Source organism: Camelus bactrianus, chromosome 4, assembly GCF_048773025.1.
Source record: "Camelus bactrianus isolate YW-2024 breed Bactrian camel chromosome 4, ASM4877302v1, whole genome shotgun sequence".
NCBI lineage: Eukaryota > Metazoa > Chordata > Mammalia > Artiodactyla > Camelidae > Camelus > Camelus bactrianus.
Genome location: NC_133542.1, coordinates 32,021,754 through 32,038,660, shown reverse-complemented (window position 1 = coordinate 32,038,660; position 16,907 = coordinate 32,021,754). Strand labels below are relative to the sequence as shown.

Genomic DNA, 16,907 nt, shown 5'->3' with positions numbered 1-16,907 from the left:
GATTAGAAGAGGCAACCCAGGAATTAATCCATCACTCTTGAGATAAACGTGTGTATTTGTGTCTTAAGGACTGAAAGAGATGCTTTAACTGTCCCAGTCCCTTTACTGGCCTTGTACTAAATCCAAGGTTGTTGGGTCTCCCTACTCTGGTTCCTCCCTGGATACAACGTGGAGAAACACAGGAGAAGGTAGTGACAGGGAGCTTGATTCAACCAGAGCTGGTCAGGGAGTGCTGACAAAGCTTCACTGACTATTAAGAATCTTCTTCCTTGGTCTATCTGACTGTAGAAACAGACGTACTGAAGCATTACACAGAGTACTCGGGAAGTAGAAGCAAGAACAGTTTAACTTACAGGGGATTGAAAGACGGTGCTCTGGGAGGAGGAATTGTACGATCACCTGCTCATTACACCAGAGACTAAAATAATCCCAGAGAATAAAGGGTATGAGAGTCTCTTAAAGGACCAACCAAAGTGAAAATACATTGTGAAAACAACAGCATACAGAAGAAGTAAGCACTCTGGGAAGAACGCCCTGCAACATCACCTTGTAGAGCTGAAACGTGTTCCCATAGAGCTCTTCTGTCAGCATGTTCCTCTGCTCCAAGATGGCTTTGTCATTGTAGGCGTACTCCACGATGGCTGACGCTTCCGCGTGCCGCAGCAGCTTCCTCACGTGGCCTTTAAAACTTCTCATTATCTCCGCGATCTGTGCTTTACTCCTGAACCCAACGTAACCGTGGGAAAAGATCATGATAGAAGGAGAAAAGTTGGGAGGCAACAAAACATAACTTACTTCTCTTAAGACCAACTCATCATTGTGTGCGTGGGGCGTCTAACCTAGAGACATGCTACGAGAAGGAACATCAAGTTGCCCTGCGTTTCTACCTCAAGCTTTCTAAGTGACTCAGGGGCCAGCCTGCCTAGGTTTGAAAGCTAGCTGCTTCCCAGCTGAGAGACCCTAGGCAGGTTACTGGACCTCCCTGCACCTCAGTGTCTTCAGTCGTAAAACAGAAGCAATAAGGCTGATGGGAGGATAAATGAGTTCAGATGCACTGAGAACTGGAACTAGCACACAGGAAGCACTCAGTAAATGACAGCTCCCGTGATTAAATTGTTCAGCATGAAAGAAGTAGGGTAGAAGGAGAAAAGGAGAAGGTAAAAGTCAAAGATGCAGGAAAATATGAATAGAATATATTCTAGGATTCTTAAAAGACTTAATGACAAGTATTTCTATTCCATCCTAAAACAATCAAGCAGCCAATAATTCTAGTCAGGAATACAGTTATTAAAAATTTGTTAACTACACATTTCATTGTTGGTTAATGTATTCTGTCACCTTATTATACTTGAGAAGGGAAGACAAGTATCAATTCCACCTAATTTAGGAAATCCTCCCATCCTGACACTTCCTAACCCAGTGACCCTGCCTCTGAGTTTACTCATCTACCCCTCCCCCATCCCCAACACTCCACCCTCGAAATAACTGGTGACTAATCACAAGTTCATCACAACCATTTCTCTTCTTCCAGGGCTTCACAATAGACTCATAAGGATGCTAAAGGCAGTGGCCCCATTCTACACTAATTTCAATCATTGTTCTGAAGACTACACTCCCTGGAAACATCACAAGCATCTGCTAAAGCTACTGTCAGAATCACAGGCTTTTAAGTAACATTTATTTGCACACAATTGCTATCCACACCTTTAAAAAACTAGTAAAAATATATTTTATAAATAAAACAACTCACCCATACATGAGAAATTTCTTAACAATATTTCTGGAATATTTAGCTTTACTTAATTCTACCAAATCACCTGAAAAACAAAACACATTACAATGATTAGATAACCTCACTTCAGTCCTCCAGAATCAAGGACAGAACCACATAAACACACAATCCTGGGACCACAAACAAGTTAACTCTCTATTTGTTCCAGGCAAAGAACAAATAAAAACAGAACTGGTCTGGCAGAAGTCACACAGCTTCCTCTCAAGAGAATTCTGTCCCAGGACAGTCTTGGTTATTTCAAGAGTAGACAAGCTAGTTTCCACAAATGGTTACACAATTATCTTCAATATAGAATACCTCGCAGTTCTTCAAAAGCCTGTTTTCTCTGCTCTTCGTTGCCATACTGAATGTAACACTGGATCACTCGAGTTGAATCATGTGCAAAGGCAATCTGCAGGAAAACAGTTGGCGTCTTTAGATTAATTTTCCCTGAAGACGTACTTTTTTGTCATCTTATTTATGTTGTGCTACTGCCTCTTTAAGAATTCCCTGTTAGGAAAAAAAGTAGGATCTTCATGGCTAATCAAACCTAGGTTACTTCAGAGAAGAAATTCTTGTTTTAATTGTACAGAATGGCATTCTTTGGCTTGGCCGCCTACCATAATGGCACTGAGACAGGGAGGGATTTAACTATCTTGCAAGATTCTATCGTTAGAATTAAAGCCAAACCAAACCTACCCAGTGATTATACACACTGCATTTCTCATTTCTCTGAAAGTTACTTTCCCTAAAAGAGGACTTTTCCAATTCAATAATTCTATTTTCTGGTTTTTTTCTCAATAATAATGATTTGTCGCTTTATTGTTACTGTTGTTTTTTATACATGACAATTATCGCTACAGAAACATCGGTCTAACAAGGCTGCAGGTTCTCCCTGATGGTTTCTTTTTTTCTTCCTTTTTCGATCTTTTTTTTTTTTAAGACATAAATGGTGTAAGAATGTTTGGCATTGGCAGCCAAAGTCCCACTACATAAATAATTACATCTAGACACAAAGGGGCAATCACATTATGAGCTAACCACTTCAATTCTTACGTTTTCATAATAACCCCTGAACATATATTCAGTTTTATTTCTAGAAAAGTTGTTTTATTTCAAATCTGACTTTCCAGTCTAATCCCCTTCACAGTTATTGGACAGATCAGATCCTCACTGAAGGAGCTGCTGATCAGTTTTCTAAAATGATAACTACAAATAATAAGTCATACACAATTTTTATATGCTATGTTAAGAGTCTACTTTAATAGTGTTTATTATTTGTTGCTCTGTCTTCAAATTTTTAAATTCTAACAAAACAGAAGGCGAAGGTGTATCTTCACCCAAAATCATGGATTTCAGAATTTCCTTACGGGAGATTTGCATAAACATTTTTGATAAAACTTAAAAAATAATTTCTTTAAAAAAAGGCTGTTTTGTGCATATATTGATTACCTACTATATAACCAACATATGTGCTTTAAGTATATTTCTCTCATTGAGACCTCAAAGCAACTTTAAAAGAGGGTTGTTGTTATTGGCGCTTTATAGATGAGAAAATAAAATTCATGAAAAGTTAAATAACTTGCTACCCTTGTGATCCTGGGGGTGAAACTTAACTTCCCTGAGTCCAGATGTATCAAATGTCTAATAGGGATGATGACTTAAGTTAAAGGACACAAAATATGCACTGGTTAGCATAATTCCCAGCACACAGCAAATAATCAATAAACAGGCTGTTATTGTCCAAAGGCACATGTATTCTAAAGAGCAGAGTGAGGATGTGAATACCAGACTCAGTCCCAAGTCTATGGGAATGCACTAATAACCTAACAGTAACTGGGGAAGGATCCTGAGCGCAAATTATTTGTAAATTGAGGATAACAGACTACTGCTAGAGATGAGGAGTTCTATCCTAAAATGATCTTGCTGGCTTTGTAAGGAAGCAGCAGCTGGGAGCTTGCTATTTTAAGACAGTCCTTCAAACTGCAACACAACATCTGGTTAGACCCATGTACATGGTTTGGCAAAGACTGCCCTCCAGGGTCTCCAAAGATACTGAGTCTGTTGGCTAACAAGTGAGTATCACTAAGTATTTATCCAAATATACAAGAGTCAACAGAAGTTTACTATAAAACAGGACTAAACAGCAACAATGAAAATCACTTTAGAACTCCCAAATTTATTAAACATCTTTGCATGATGCTTATAAAAGCAGGGAAGAAAAGAAAGTAATCATACGTTCATATCACATACACAAAATAGCCAGCAACTTGGAATGTACAAAAGTGTGAAGAGTTCACACAAGACACTCCAACAAATACTGCTGAACTAATAAATCCCTAAAGACCACTCTAAAAGAACACTGACTTACTTTAAGTAAACTATTTAAAAATGAACAGCCAAATACTTCAGTCTTTTTACAGTTTCCCAGCAATAAGGCCCCTCCCTCACTATTAAATTTTTTAGTCAGTATTATAAAAGGTATTTGAAAATTGAGCCCAAATACATTAAGGACAAAACCAATTTCACCTGTCATGAATAGTCAACTACCCTTTACTGAGAGTGAGTCAGTTTCAACTGTTAAAACTGCATCTACTTACAGTTTTAATTTTCCCTTGAATCAACTTCTGCAAATCACTCATCAACTTCACTCTTTTTTCTTTGTCACAGTCTTTTCTATAAATGAGAAGAGGTAGAAAACATAGCCTAAGTAAAGACATTATTTTAAACACCCCAAACTAAACACCATACCAGCCTATGTATGTTCACCTACTTCGGTATGATTTTCACTTCAAAGGCAGCAAACCTTTGACACTAAAATTACTATTTCAGAGCAGCCAGAGAAAAGTAATTTTCTCAAAGGCTGAAACTCATCTCACAAGGTATAATTTTATGTATCAGTCTAAATCTTGACAGCCAGAACTTCAAAAGTAAAGAAAATAATAAAACAAGTCCAAGACACCAAATACTCAACTATTTCAAAACCAAGCGGCTAAGAAATTGTCCTTCATTTTCTCAGAAATTTTTCAGGAAGGATGTCAAACCCATTTTAACTCTCATACATTTTCATAAACAGACCCGACCATCCTAATGATCCCACACATTTCTGCCATGGGCAGACATCCGAACACCGATGCCTCTACCGGAGTGTCTGAGTACTCCCTAAATAACCCAAGTGCTACGTCATTTATTTTAGGACATCACACTACTTACAAGGGACACTGTTACTCCTCCACCACCTCAAAGGGCCTAATAATGACGCCATTAGGTAGCATTACCTTCTTAGGATCTCCCAGATCTGCTTTGCCCGAACCACAATGTCATAGTTGGTTTTATCACTGAGTTGCCTGCTCTGCTTCAGCTCTTTCTTCTTCTTTTTGAATTCATCCCATTTGGGCTTCTTGGCTGCTGATTCTAGTCATTACAGAAATTATTTTCAATTTCATTTAACATTCTCAGTGCCATAAACAAGTACAAATGCGGTGCACACAGAAATCACTAATCAAGATGAATACTTATTGTGGAAGCCAGGAGAAAAACATCACTCCCTATCAGCTTATACTTTATTTCATTTTCTGAGCAGTTTACACATTTTAAATTTGGTTGACACCAACTGTTCATTCATTCAATACCTATTTATTGATTCTTAACAGGGTACCTATTAAGAAAACAAAAAAAGGAAACTAAAAGGATTGTAAAAGCAATTAAAAAATTTTTAAGCATCTTTTTTCAACTGTAAAATAAAATTTTACTTTAGACCATTAAAATAATCAGACTTTAGGTATAATCAGTTTTCAATGAAGACAAAAATTAGTCCAAATTACAATAGGAAAAACAATATTCAAAAATTCACTATTCTGAGTGCTGTTACGCATTTAGCAATTTAATTCTTCTAACAGCCCTGTGAGGTGCGTACTTTTATTATCCCTTTCCATGTCGGGGAAACAGAGGCATCAAGCAGTTAAGTACTTGTCCAAGGTCACAACTCCTAGGTGGCAGAGCCATGATTCAAGCCCAGAGATGACCCGGAAACTTCAGTCTCTGCTGTCTCTTACCCAGGACAGTGCACAATCAAAACCCCTAAGTTCTCTCCAGTTAGGGTCATGCCGTAAATGTCAGGTATCATTCTATTTGTTATTTTTTGTCTTCACCATCTGAGTAACTTATCAACTGAATAAAAAAGCCCAATGAGGCAAAACAACAACTTAATAAAATGGGCATTATTCACATGAGGACCGTGCAAAGAACTCTTAGGAGAATTAGTTATTCCTAAATACTTCCCTTTCTAATTAGAAACTACACTCATTATAAAATGCTTGGAAAATGTAAAAAACAAAATTCTCCTACAATCCTCAAACCTAGGGATTAACATTTTCTTCTTGCCTTCTTCCCTATGCATGTTTTATGTTAATTTTCTTTAAAAATTCAGAATCTTAGTATCTTTAAACATTGTTAAGTTGCAAGCATCCTTCCATGAAACTAAATATTTCTCAAGAATATAATTTTTAACAGCATACAATATACTACCATGTATTTAATTACTCCTCTTACTGCTTACTCATTTATTCCCAGCCTGGTAATGGAGAATTACAGGCAACAAAGGGCATATTTAGCATTAATATCAGGGCATCAGGTACTATACAGCAGAGGATAGTAACTGATCTGGAGCTCACTTAATTCCACAGACATATGGGCACCCCTGACACAGGCCATGCTAGGCTGCAGTAGATATAAACAACTCTGGGGATGTCTGGTATCCAATCAGCCTCAGTTGCTGGTATAAAAGTATAAGAAAATAAAATCAGAGTTCCATTTTGAGATGCCAGGAACTGGTCTGCTGCAGCAAATGGAAGCAGGGCTATACCACATTAGGATAAGAATGTGTGTGTTTAAAAATGCAGGTGTCAAGAACTCAAGGCTGGAAAGGAAGATTTAGGACCTACTAGGGAAGCTAGGAAAGGGAAGCAGAAAGAGAAGGGGAGGAGAGATGGGGGCTGGAGCACGAAAGAATCCTACAGGCCTAATGAGAAATAATGAAACGCTTCCCTGTCTTCAGGCTGCTATCCCTCCAGGGAGCGGCCCTAGGCAGAGCGGAGAGCAGGGACCAGGGCTGAGGGACTGGACTAACGTGGCCCCCTGGCAGCGGTCTCAGTTGGCAGGAGCAGGGTTAAGGATACACTATGTGGGAGGAAAAGAGGATGAAAGACAGCAGAGAAATTCTCAGAATGCTGCAGAGCAGGTGTGTGTACGTCAGCACAGGGGACCTGGAAACTGCTTGTCTGAGTGCAGCGCAGGACAACGCACAGCAAGGGCAGGCTCTACAACAGACAGCAAGCCTCTGGGTTAGAAATGACCCCCTGAGCATCCTAATGAAGAGACGAGTAGTTTGTTTCAATAGACAAATAGGAGCCCTGCCAACACTGCTGATCACTCAGCACCCTATCCTGAGCCAATTCAAGCCAAACCCATCACGCGTATACTACACCTTTCCTGGAACTGCTCCCCAGGCCTGAGCCATCCGCTGGGCTGACTATATTAGGCTACATACGGCAGGCCGCACGCTTCTCGTTTACCAGGGCATCCCTAGCAAGGTGGGTACCTACCTGGGACACAGCGGTTATTTAGGGCCAGCTTCCATGCTGGTTAGCTGGGGCCCGCACCTTTACTGGCTAAGAATTTTTATCGCCATCTCTGAGGACAGCGCATAGAAAATTCAAGTATTTATTTGTTGAATAAACGAGTTCATTAATTTAAGCCTACAGAAATGAATGTTTTATTGCGGTTCCAACGTACAAAGCATTACAACTTGGCCCAACTCCACAGCTAGGGTAATTTAGCAAGGGCCTAGGAAGTAAGGAATTCTCAGCACCAGAGAACAATTTTGGCCAGAGAAGATGCCTTCTGTCGCTTCTTTAACCCTACCTACCGTGCCACAACCACCTCCACTCCAAATACTGCCTGTCGAGGAACAAGAATGGGAGGTCCCTAACGGACTTCTGGGGTCCCCGTGGACAAAGGTTCAGGCAGCAGCTCAGGCAGGCAGGGCTTCTGCGGAAACGACGCTAAGAGGATTACTCCTTACCATTTTTACTGTCTGGCCGGAATTTTCTCTTCTTGTTGAACTTACGCGCCTGCTGGAAGTTGTTCTTTGGTACTTCATCCCCTTGCTGCTTATTCTTGAACTGCTTCACACCTTTTTTCCCAGGTTTTGTGGCACTCTTCTCGAAGTTCTTAGCTGTGATTTTAGGTCCACCTTCCTTAACAACTTTTTTTGGGAATGTCTTCGAAGAACCAGAATCTAGTGACAATAATAAGTAATTATTAGTTCAATGACCCTGGGCCTAGATCTTTTATCCACTGGGTTGTATATGCTACAGAAAATTACACACTCTTCAGTGAAACCTACTTTGTCTTAATCTCAAATATAGAGCAGAAGGGGACTTAAAAAAAAATCAAAACAAAATTTAAAAACTTTCTTTGATCATAAAATTATAATACAGGTTCATTATAGAAAACCTACAAAGTAGAGAAATACATAATATAAACTACCCATAATTTTAGAGATAACTGTTGTCAGCCATATTTCTGTTATAGGCATATGGTCAAGATATTATTTATATGTCTTTGTAGGTCTTGTATATATGTGCATGTGTATTCACGGTTCAGTAATGTAACAGCAGCCTAAGAATAAAATGAACATTTAAAATTTAGAAAGTATATCATATAGACAAATTTAAAATGTTTATTTTTCAAAATTTCTAGTTTTGGAAACTTCTTCATAGGCTTTGAAAAAATTTTATCTGATAAAAATCTTTGGTTAACAAAGCTTGCAAATTAAGTACATAACAAATGAGATGAAAACTCCAAGAGCTATGCCCTAAGAAAACAAAAACAAAAACAAAAACTAAAACAAAAACAAACCAAAGACTGTTTAGGAAACTAGTTATTTACACAATTGCTGACTTTTCTATTTTGCAATACTGACACCTGATGGAATAATAAAGACATCACAATGAGAAATCCTGGAGATAGAGTATTTGGTTTACAAGTAGGTGTGTTAATTAGCCACAATTTATCAAATGTTAAAATAAAATGTGATGAATTAGTGTGACTAACATGAGGTAACAGCACCGCGAGCTGAGAAAGGGGTCTCACCCACCACTTACCCTGGCTGTTCTGCTACAAGCCCCCTCATCCCAACCCCTCCCTCCGAGGGCCAAAACAACCACATGGGAAGCATGCTTTGGCTGTCTTACCATTGTTTTTATGAAGTCTGTTTTTCTCTTGTGATGTCTTTGTACCTTTTCCTGTGAATTTTTTTTTCCCTTTGACTTCCATCATAGCAACTCTGTAAAACAAAGACAAAATCCAAAGAGGATCACTGAACTGCTCTCATCTAATAAGTCATTAAGTAGTCATTGCTACATGCACTCCTTGAGATCACAAATGCAGGACAAATCATTTGCGTACATCACAGGCACCAGGAGTCCAGGAACTATGCAATCACTGCTTCTAAGATTGTAAAACTGAAAATAAACACGGTATCAATACAAAAACTAAGAACACACACACACAGACACATCTTGGCTAATGTGTGATGTTTTGGAGGCAACATTTTAGCAATAGTAATGGCTAAAAATAGACTACTATTTACACTAAGCACCATACAACTGTCAGTGTTTGCATTTCCTACAGCCTGTGTGGAAGACTCTGAGGACAAACTGACAGTATTACCATTTGATTTCTTGGTCTCTACCCTAAAAAGACAGGAACAAGAAACACATTGTACTCATCACATATTCAAATTTAATGAAAGATTATCTAAAAGTTTCCTATGTAACCCAAGGTAGGGAAAACAGAAAACTAGCTTCAAATGTTTAATTTGTTAATTCTCTAAGAGGCAACAAAGTAATTCTCAATGACCTCCAAAATAAGATTGTTGAAATATTTCATACTTCCTTTTAATTAATCTGCCTAACAGGTTACTTCTTGGTACAGAGACCCCACCAAACACAGGGCAACAACAGATACCTCTTCGGCTACCCAAGGCTCCTGAAATCAGCAGACTGTACCCCGAGCAAAAGTTACTATGCTTCATTTGTATATTCTGTAACTTCCAAAGTTGCATATTCAACTCATTTCTAAATTTCTGAATTTGACCCTCTGTAGTAAGATGCTAGGGATCCCTAGACAATTCCAGGTATTCCTACACAAGAATTTTCCATTGAAGAACAACAAATTTCTCAAGCTAAATAGGTAAATGAGAAAAAAACAGTTCCAGAGTGAAACATATTTGGGAAATAGTGAGTTAAATGAAAATAATGAATGAAGCTTCTTTCTTCGTAAAAAAAAGGGGGGGGGCACTCTTTAAATCTGCTATTTTAAACCATTTATCACCAAGCACAAGCTAAAGCATGCAGGGATTTTCCAACCACGGTTGAACCAGTTTTTCCTGGAACATCTCTAGGGACCAGTAGGGATCCAAAGAACACTATGGAAAAAGCAGCTCTTAGTCTAGGCTTTACTATGATTCTGGAAAATGGATGGCCCCTGAACTGCTCCATTTCCTTTGGACATTAGCGACTGCAGGGTCACTTTACCACTTGGCTATGGCCTTCATAACCACATCTGCATCCCTCAGCTCTTCTGTGCATGTAGTTTCCCCAAATTCATTCACTGATACATTTTCTCTGTCTATTTAACTGTTTTGATATAATTTGTTTTAGAGAAGACTTGGGTAAGGTAACAGGAAATTCCAGTATACCCCACAGCTTCCTCTAATGTTAAAATCTGGTCATGGTGCATTTACCAAAACTGAGAAATAACACTAGTATGACACTACTGAATTTGGACTTTGCCAGTGTTTCCACTAATGTCCTGATTCCGTTCCAGTATACACTGCATTTAATGATCAAATCGTCTTAGTTCCTAACAACCTGTGGCAGTTTCTCAGTCTTTGTTTCTCATGACTGAGGCAGTTTCATGGAGATCAGCACTCTGTAGAACATCCTGCATCTGTGGTTTGTCTGACACCTTCTCATGATTTGACTGGCGTTACAGATTTGGCGGAATAATACCATAGAGGCAGGGGCCCTTCTCATCACGTCATGTTGGGAGCATCGTATCAACAGGACCAGTGATATTAACCTTGATTACTTAGTGAAAGTAGTATTTGCCAGGTTTCTTCACTGCAAAGTTACTAGGCTACCCTTCCCACACTCTATTTATTAGAAGGAAGTCAACTAAATTCAGTCTAAATTGAAGGGGAGGGGAAATAAGCTCCACTTCCTAGATGGGGGAGTATTAAAGAATTTGAATCAATATACGAACATCCCCACAGCAATTAATAAGTATTTTGGATGATATATTTTGAGATCATGCAAATACCTGGTCCCCCACTGACTTCAGCATTCTCCAGTGGGTCTTGGTGTTTCAATGGTGATTTTCTATTTCCCTCCGTTACATCTCCTTTATTATTTTGAATTCTTCTGTAGGGAAAGTTTATTCCTTCTCCTGTATTAAATACATTCCTTCTCATGTCTTTAATCAGTTATTTACATCAGTATGGCCTCACAGATACTTTGTTACTTGGGTTATAGACTAAGAGTATCTTTATTTTGTTGCTCAAATTGTTTCAGCTTTGAAATCTCTCAGGTTGCTTCTGTGTCCTTTTGACATGGTCCATCCTTTTTTCTTTTCAGCATGTCCTTAATTCTTGGCACTTGTTTCAAGTTTACCTTTTATTTTCCCTGCATGAGCCCTAAAATCAGCCATTTCTTGAAGGAACCCTGGCTCCTTTTGCTGAGATGTAAGAGCTAGGTGTGCTTGTCACTGGGATGTCACTGCTTCTACAACTTTTCACCAGACAGGGCTGGGTAATGTACGTATGTAACTAACCTCTGTGTACACACAAACCTGTATTTCATATCTAACTATTAAGCAAGTTTGTACTAATGTCTCCAACTCTAATCACGAGCCACAGGGTTCATTCCAGTCTTCCTCTCTTGCTTATTAGTAACTTCTTTGACAGTGAGAAACCTGCCTCCTAGGATCTATGATTTATTTGTGCATTGGTCAGTCCTAGAAGACATGTAAAGTAGTTTCAGAATTGCTAACCGTACCTCCATGAGAAACAAATTTGCCAACTAAAATACTGTGTTTACTGACAGTTCTTTATTTCTTTTCCCTCACAGTATCCATTCAAGACACAGTTTTCCAGTTACCCAGGTCAACCAGTTTCCCTCCTCTCCTTCAGCAAGGTTATTTTATACATTTGTAGCAGTTAGATTCATTTTGTCCCAGTCTGCATTACATTTCCAGATATGTCAGCTGAGGTTTCTTTCATCTGCACATTCCAGTCCATTGTTTGTGGTGGACAGTGCTGATTTTGACAAATGCAGAATCATGCATCCTCCACCACAGCCTCTTAGAGAACTGTTCCACAACTCCTAAAAGTCCCCTGTGGAGACCCTTTTGCAATCACCCTGTCTTGGTAGTGACAGCTGCTTTTTCACCCTCTAGTTTTGTGCCTTTTCAAAAATATCATATAAATGGAACAAGACAATATACAGCCTTTTGGGTCTTGCTTCTTTCACTTGGCAAAATGCACTCTTGGGGACCCAGTACTATCACATCCAACCACCACATTCCAGTGTTTTGAAACTGTTTCCTCTTTTCCCCTTCCCTCTATTACCCCACTTAGGCTCTTCATCTCTTTCTCAGATTGTTTTCTGCCATTAGACCCATTTAGCTATGATCTACTCCCTGCTGCCAGATTAACCTTCCACTGACACATCTGTTTCACACCATTTCTCTGCTCCAACACTTTCAAAAGTTTCCCACTGCCTATAGGAAGTATTTCAAACTCAGTCTGGCATTCACAGTCATTCAAAAATTACACACATCACAAATACCACACTTAAATCATCCTTACTCCCTCACTATTCTCTTTCAGGAACCAAACTTTAAAGTCATTCTCCATTTATATAAATCCTAGGCATCCTTCAAACCCAGACTAACTGACAATTTCTTACCATTCCTCCTCCATACAACTTCCTTTTCTCCCAAATGATTCTCCTCATCTCCATGGCATATTTTGATGGCCGTCTTATAACACCTTGGACTTGAAATGTGAATACCTACAAACTATGTGCTAGAAACCTGATGGGTTTTTAAAAACATATAGGAAAAAACCAAATTGTGGTTTAACAGAGGAGACAAGCAAGCAGAAAATTGAAACACAACATAATTAAGCACTATAACTTGAGTATATATAAAGTGTTTAGAGAGTCACAGAGCTGAGAGCCCAATTCTGCCTTGTGAAGGAAAACAGCAAGATTTCCCATCGGTCGAGGGACCTATGACTGATGTTTTCTCACTCCTCTCAGCAGACTCAGCATTGTACTTTTAAAGTAGTGAACATTCAATACCCAACCTCTAAATGCTGGCATTCCTCAAGTGCTCTCCCCTCTCTCCACACTTCTCCCCATGTGATCTTGTCCAGTTCTATGACTTTCTATGCTGGGCTCCAAACGATTTTTCCCTTAGGAATGTCTCCTTGGGCTCCAGACTTGTGTATCTATCTGCTTACCTGAAATCTCCATTTACTTGTCTACCAGACACCTTAACACTTAAGAGATCCAAAACACAGTTCTTTAACTTTCCACTGCAAACCACCCCAAAACAGTAAAATCCTCATTCAAAACAATAACATCCTCACCTATTTCTCCCCTCCCCATTCTTCCCCATTTCAGGTGTGGCACATCATCCACTCCACTGCTCAAGGAAGAAACCTGAGACTTAACTTTCCTGTCCCTCGTCTGCTACATTCAGTCCTTCAGTAAATTTTCTTGAGTCTCCTTTAAAAATACCTGTAACCCACCAACTTCGATCTCCACTACCACCACCCTAATTCAAACTATCATCAATAATCTCCAACTATATAACCAATAATAATCCAAACTATTATACATTTTCTAAAAAGGACCAGGACCTACTGTGTTTCTCCCTTGCTTATAAGCCTTCAGTGTGTTCTAACAAATGGGAGTATTTTTCTATCGTAGAGTAAACCTAAACTCCCACTGTGGCCTTCAAAGCCCTGCCTCGTCCCACCCTACCCCTGTACCTTGTATCGCTGAATTTCTAATTCAACTACATTGGTCCCCCTTCTACAGCTGCCACCTCAGGGACTCAGCTCAAGTTACTGCCTCTGCTGAAAGTGGTTTTCCCTGGGCTTCCAGATTGCAGGGTTGCCTCTCGCTACGCTCTAGTCCTCAGTTTAAAAATCACTCCCTCAGACTAATCTCCACCTCAGCACCCAGCTCGTTTTCTTCTCAGGGCTTACAATTTGCAGCTGTATATTCAGGTGGTAAACTGGGCAGCCAGCACCGAACAGGCGCAGAGTGGATGTTTGTCAAACACAAGACAGAAAGGTTGAGAGCGACTAGCACCGGCCAGGATTTTAGCGGCTGAACGTAGCTCAAGCTAACCCAGCACTCTCAAGGCAGCATGATAGGGAAAGGAGCTGAAAACCTGCCTTTGTCGCCAGGCTCCCGTCAACTCCCAAACCCCTAGAGTAGGAAAGGCCACAGAAGACTGCGCGGCAGGTGACAGGTGTGAACACCTCCAGCCAAGAGACCTTCCCACTCCAGGGCCACGCAGGGGGCGAAGCCCTCCCGGGAGCAGCCACAGAGCTCGCGGCACTCACCTCACACGTGTGGCCCAAACAGGCGCGGGTCTCAGTTCCGCGCCTAGGCTTCCGCTTCCTCTCCTTGCCCCGCCCCCTAGCCTCGTTTTCCCTTCTTCTGCCCCGGAACTGGGGTTAAGGGGTGGGGCTTAGCTGGAAAAACGGAAATTTGGCATTTCTATTGGTCCGCTTCTATTTATACCTCATCCAGAGGCGCGAGGGCTGCGCCATAGCGGGTTTTGGCCCTTGAAAGCATCCGTGGGGCGAGGACGTGATAGCGGCTCTTGAAAGTGACGTCATTAACCCTGTCGCTTCCGGCGAGAGGCTTCTCGCGAGGGCTGACCAACTGTGGAAGCGGAGACTTGGTTGGCGTGGCTGTTCTGTAGCCGGAACTGAGGTTAAAATAGTTAACGCTGCTAGAGTGTGTTCATTTGCATCCTTACTGGCAGTCTAGCGTGGGGCTTTAAAGGGATACCTCGGGAGTGGGCTTGAATTGTAATCCTGATTTTTTCCGCTGGTTAGCTGTGTGGCAAATTTGGCAAATTACTGAATTTCTCTGCGCTTTGGTTCCCTGATCAGTAAAATAGAGATGTCTAAGTCATACATGGAAAGCGCCTAGCACAGTGATTGATCAGGACAAGCGCTTAAGATATGTTTGCGGTTGTAAATATCTGCGCATTCCTCCAGGCTGAAGTTATCCAAGTGTCCATTTAAGGAAATGAGACTGTAATTAGGATGTTATCCCCATTTTACAGATGAAACACACCACAAACTTGATCGGGTCAAACAACGGAATTTATTTTTTAATAGTTCTGGAGTCTGGAAGTCGGAAGTCACGCTTTTGGTAAAGTTGTGCACCTTCTGAGGGCTTAAGGGGAGAATTCTTTGCCCCCTTCAAGCTTTTAGTGGTTCCAGGCGTTCTTTGGTTTGGGCCGCCTAACTCCAGTCTCTGCCTCTGTCTTCGCATGACTTTCTCTTCTACGTCTTTTCCTCTTCTATGTGTTATAAAGAAACTTGTCGTTGGATTTAAGGCCCATCAGGATAATCAAGGGCGATCTCATTTGGAGAACCTTACTAAATTAGAACTGCCAAGATCCTTTTCTGAAGTAAGATCACTTTCATAGGTTCTGGGGGTTGGAACACTGACATATCTTTTGTAGGGCCACCTGGAAAGTTGAGAAATGGGACTTGATCCCATCGGTTTCGAGCATCAGATTTTACTGTCTTCCAGATCAGAGTTTCCTGCCTCTTAAGGAATTAGGTTTGAGGCTGGTTAACACACTAGACTATGCTTCCTGAGAGGAGGGGCCATCATTACTTCCCAGGCAGCTATCCACTACTCAGCCAACAGACGTTTGATAAAGACTTACTGTCTGCTTTAAGTATTGTAAGTATGTTTGGATGAAACTCATTTAAGTCTCATAAGAGCAGTTGAATAGATCTTTTGCCCTCATGTTATGGAGAGGAGAAACATTCAGGAGTTTTGATCCAGTGAGTCTGACTCCAAACTCAACATGGCTGCCTCTGGACTGCTTTCTCTAATTCAATTATTCTCCAGTAAAGGCCCAAGAGGAGAGAATACAGAACAAGAATTGCAGGAGGACCAGCAGCAGTGTCTCTTAGGCAAATAGTATGATATGTGCTAGCCAAAAACAAAACAAAACAAAAAAAACCCTTCACAAATATACCCTACCTCACAGACCTTGGAGGGGATATATTTATATTTTCAGTGCCACAGATAGCAGCACCACATATCTTCTCAGACTCATCCATGTAGCTGTGCTGTCCAAAAGTGGGCTGACTTGAGTGTTTTATTTGTTTGGAGTGTTTAAAGTATTCCGTGGTTTTGCAAAACAACTAAGAGTTTATTCTATAATTTTAGAGTTAACTAAGTTAAGCCAATTGATTCTTCAAATATCTAATGATCTAAATGTTGAGCATTTTATGTATTCCTAGAAGCATAAATTGCTCTTCCTAAATGATATAGCATGCAGTTTAATCAGAACAACTAGATTTGTACATATCCAAGAGGTTTATAGTAACGTAATTTAGAGCATTGGTATAGGAATCAGATGTATCTGGCTTAGGATCCAAGGTCTGTGTGACTGTAGACAAGATTGTTAATTTGTATGGGCCACAATTTCCGCATATGTAAAATGGGAGTAAGAGCACTTATCTTTTGGGGTTGCTGTGTATCTCAAAACTGATAATACCTATTAATTTATCAGCTAATAGTAAATGTTGAGTGATTCATAGCAAGAGAAAGGGGGGGAGAGAGAGAGGGAAAGAGAAAGACCTGGCAGGGTTCTCTTTCTATTTCAATGCCTAGAACTGGGTCACTTGGCCACCCCCAGGATGGGAAGACCATCAGACACAATGTTAGTCAGGCATTTGGATTTCATTCTTTTTCCAGTACTCTAGTAAAATTAAAGGTCACTTAGCGAATATGCT

At 40.3% G+C, this 16,907-nt stretch overlaps 1 protein-coding gene across 2 annotated transcripts in view; it reads right to left on the bottom strand.

The window, feature by feature from the left end:
• The window catches only part of PUM3 (pumilio RNA binding family member 3), a 45,832-nt gene extending 31,226 nt beyond the window's left edge, over positions 1–14,606 (bottom strand). The window contains exons 1-8 of one of the 2 annotated variants that reach the window (XM_010967892.3): positions 14,478–14,606; positions 9,028–9,119; positions 7,854–8,069; positions 5,050–5,185; positions 4,372–4,447; positions 2,090–2,183; positions 1,751–1,817; positions 547–721 (exon numbers count right to left, since the gene is read on the bottom strand). In XM_010967892.3, coding sequence (XP_010966194.2) covers positions 547–721; positions 1,751–1,817; positions 2,090–2,183; positions 4,372–4,447; positions 5,050–5,185; positions 7,854–8,069; positions 9,028–9,112 — 849 coding nt within the window. In that variant the 5' untranslated portion in view covers positions 9,113–9,119; positions 14,478–14,606. Of the gene's footprint in view, positions 1–546; positions 722–1,750; positions 1,818–2,089; positions 2,184–4,371; positions 4,448–5,049; positions 5,186–7,853; positions 8,070–9,027; positions 9,120–12,804; positions 12,927–14,477 lie in introns of those variants that run through there. The other variant, XM_074361632.1, reaches the window with a different exon arrangement.
• Between the last annotated feature and the right edge of the window lie 2,301 nt (positions 14,607–16,907).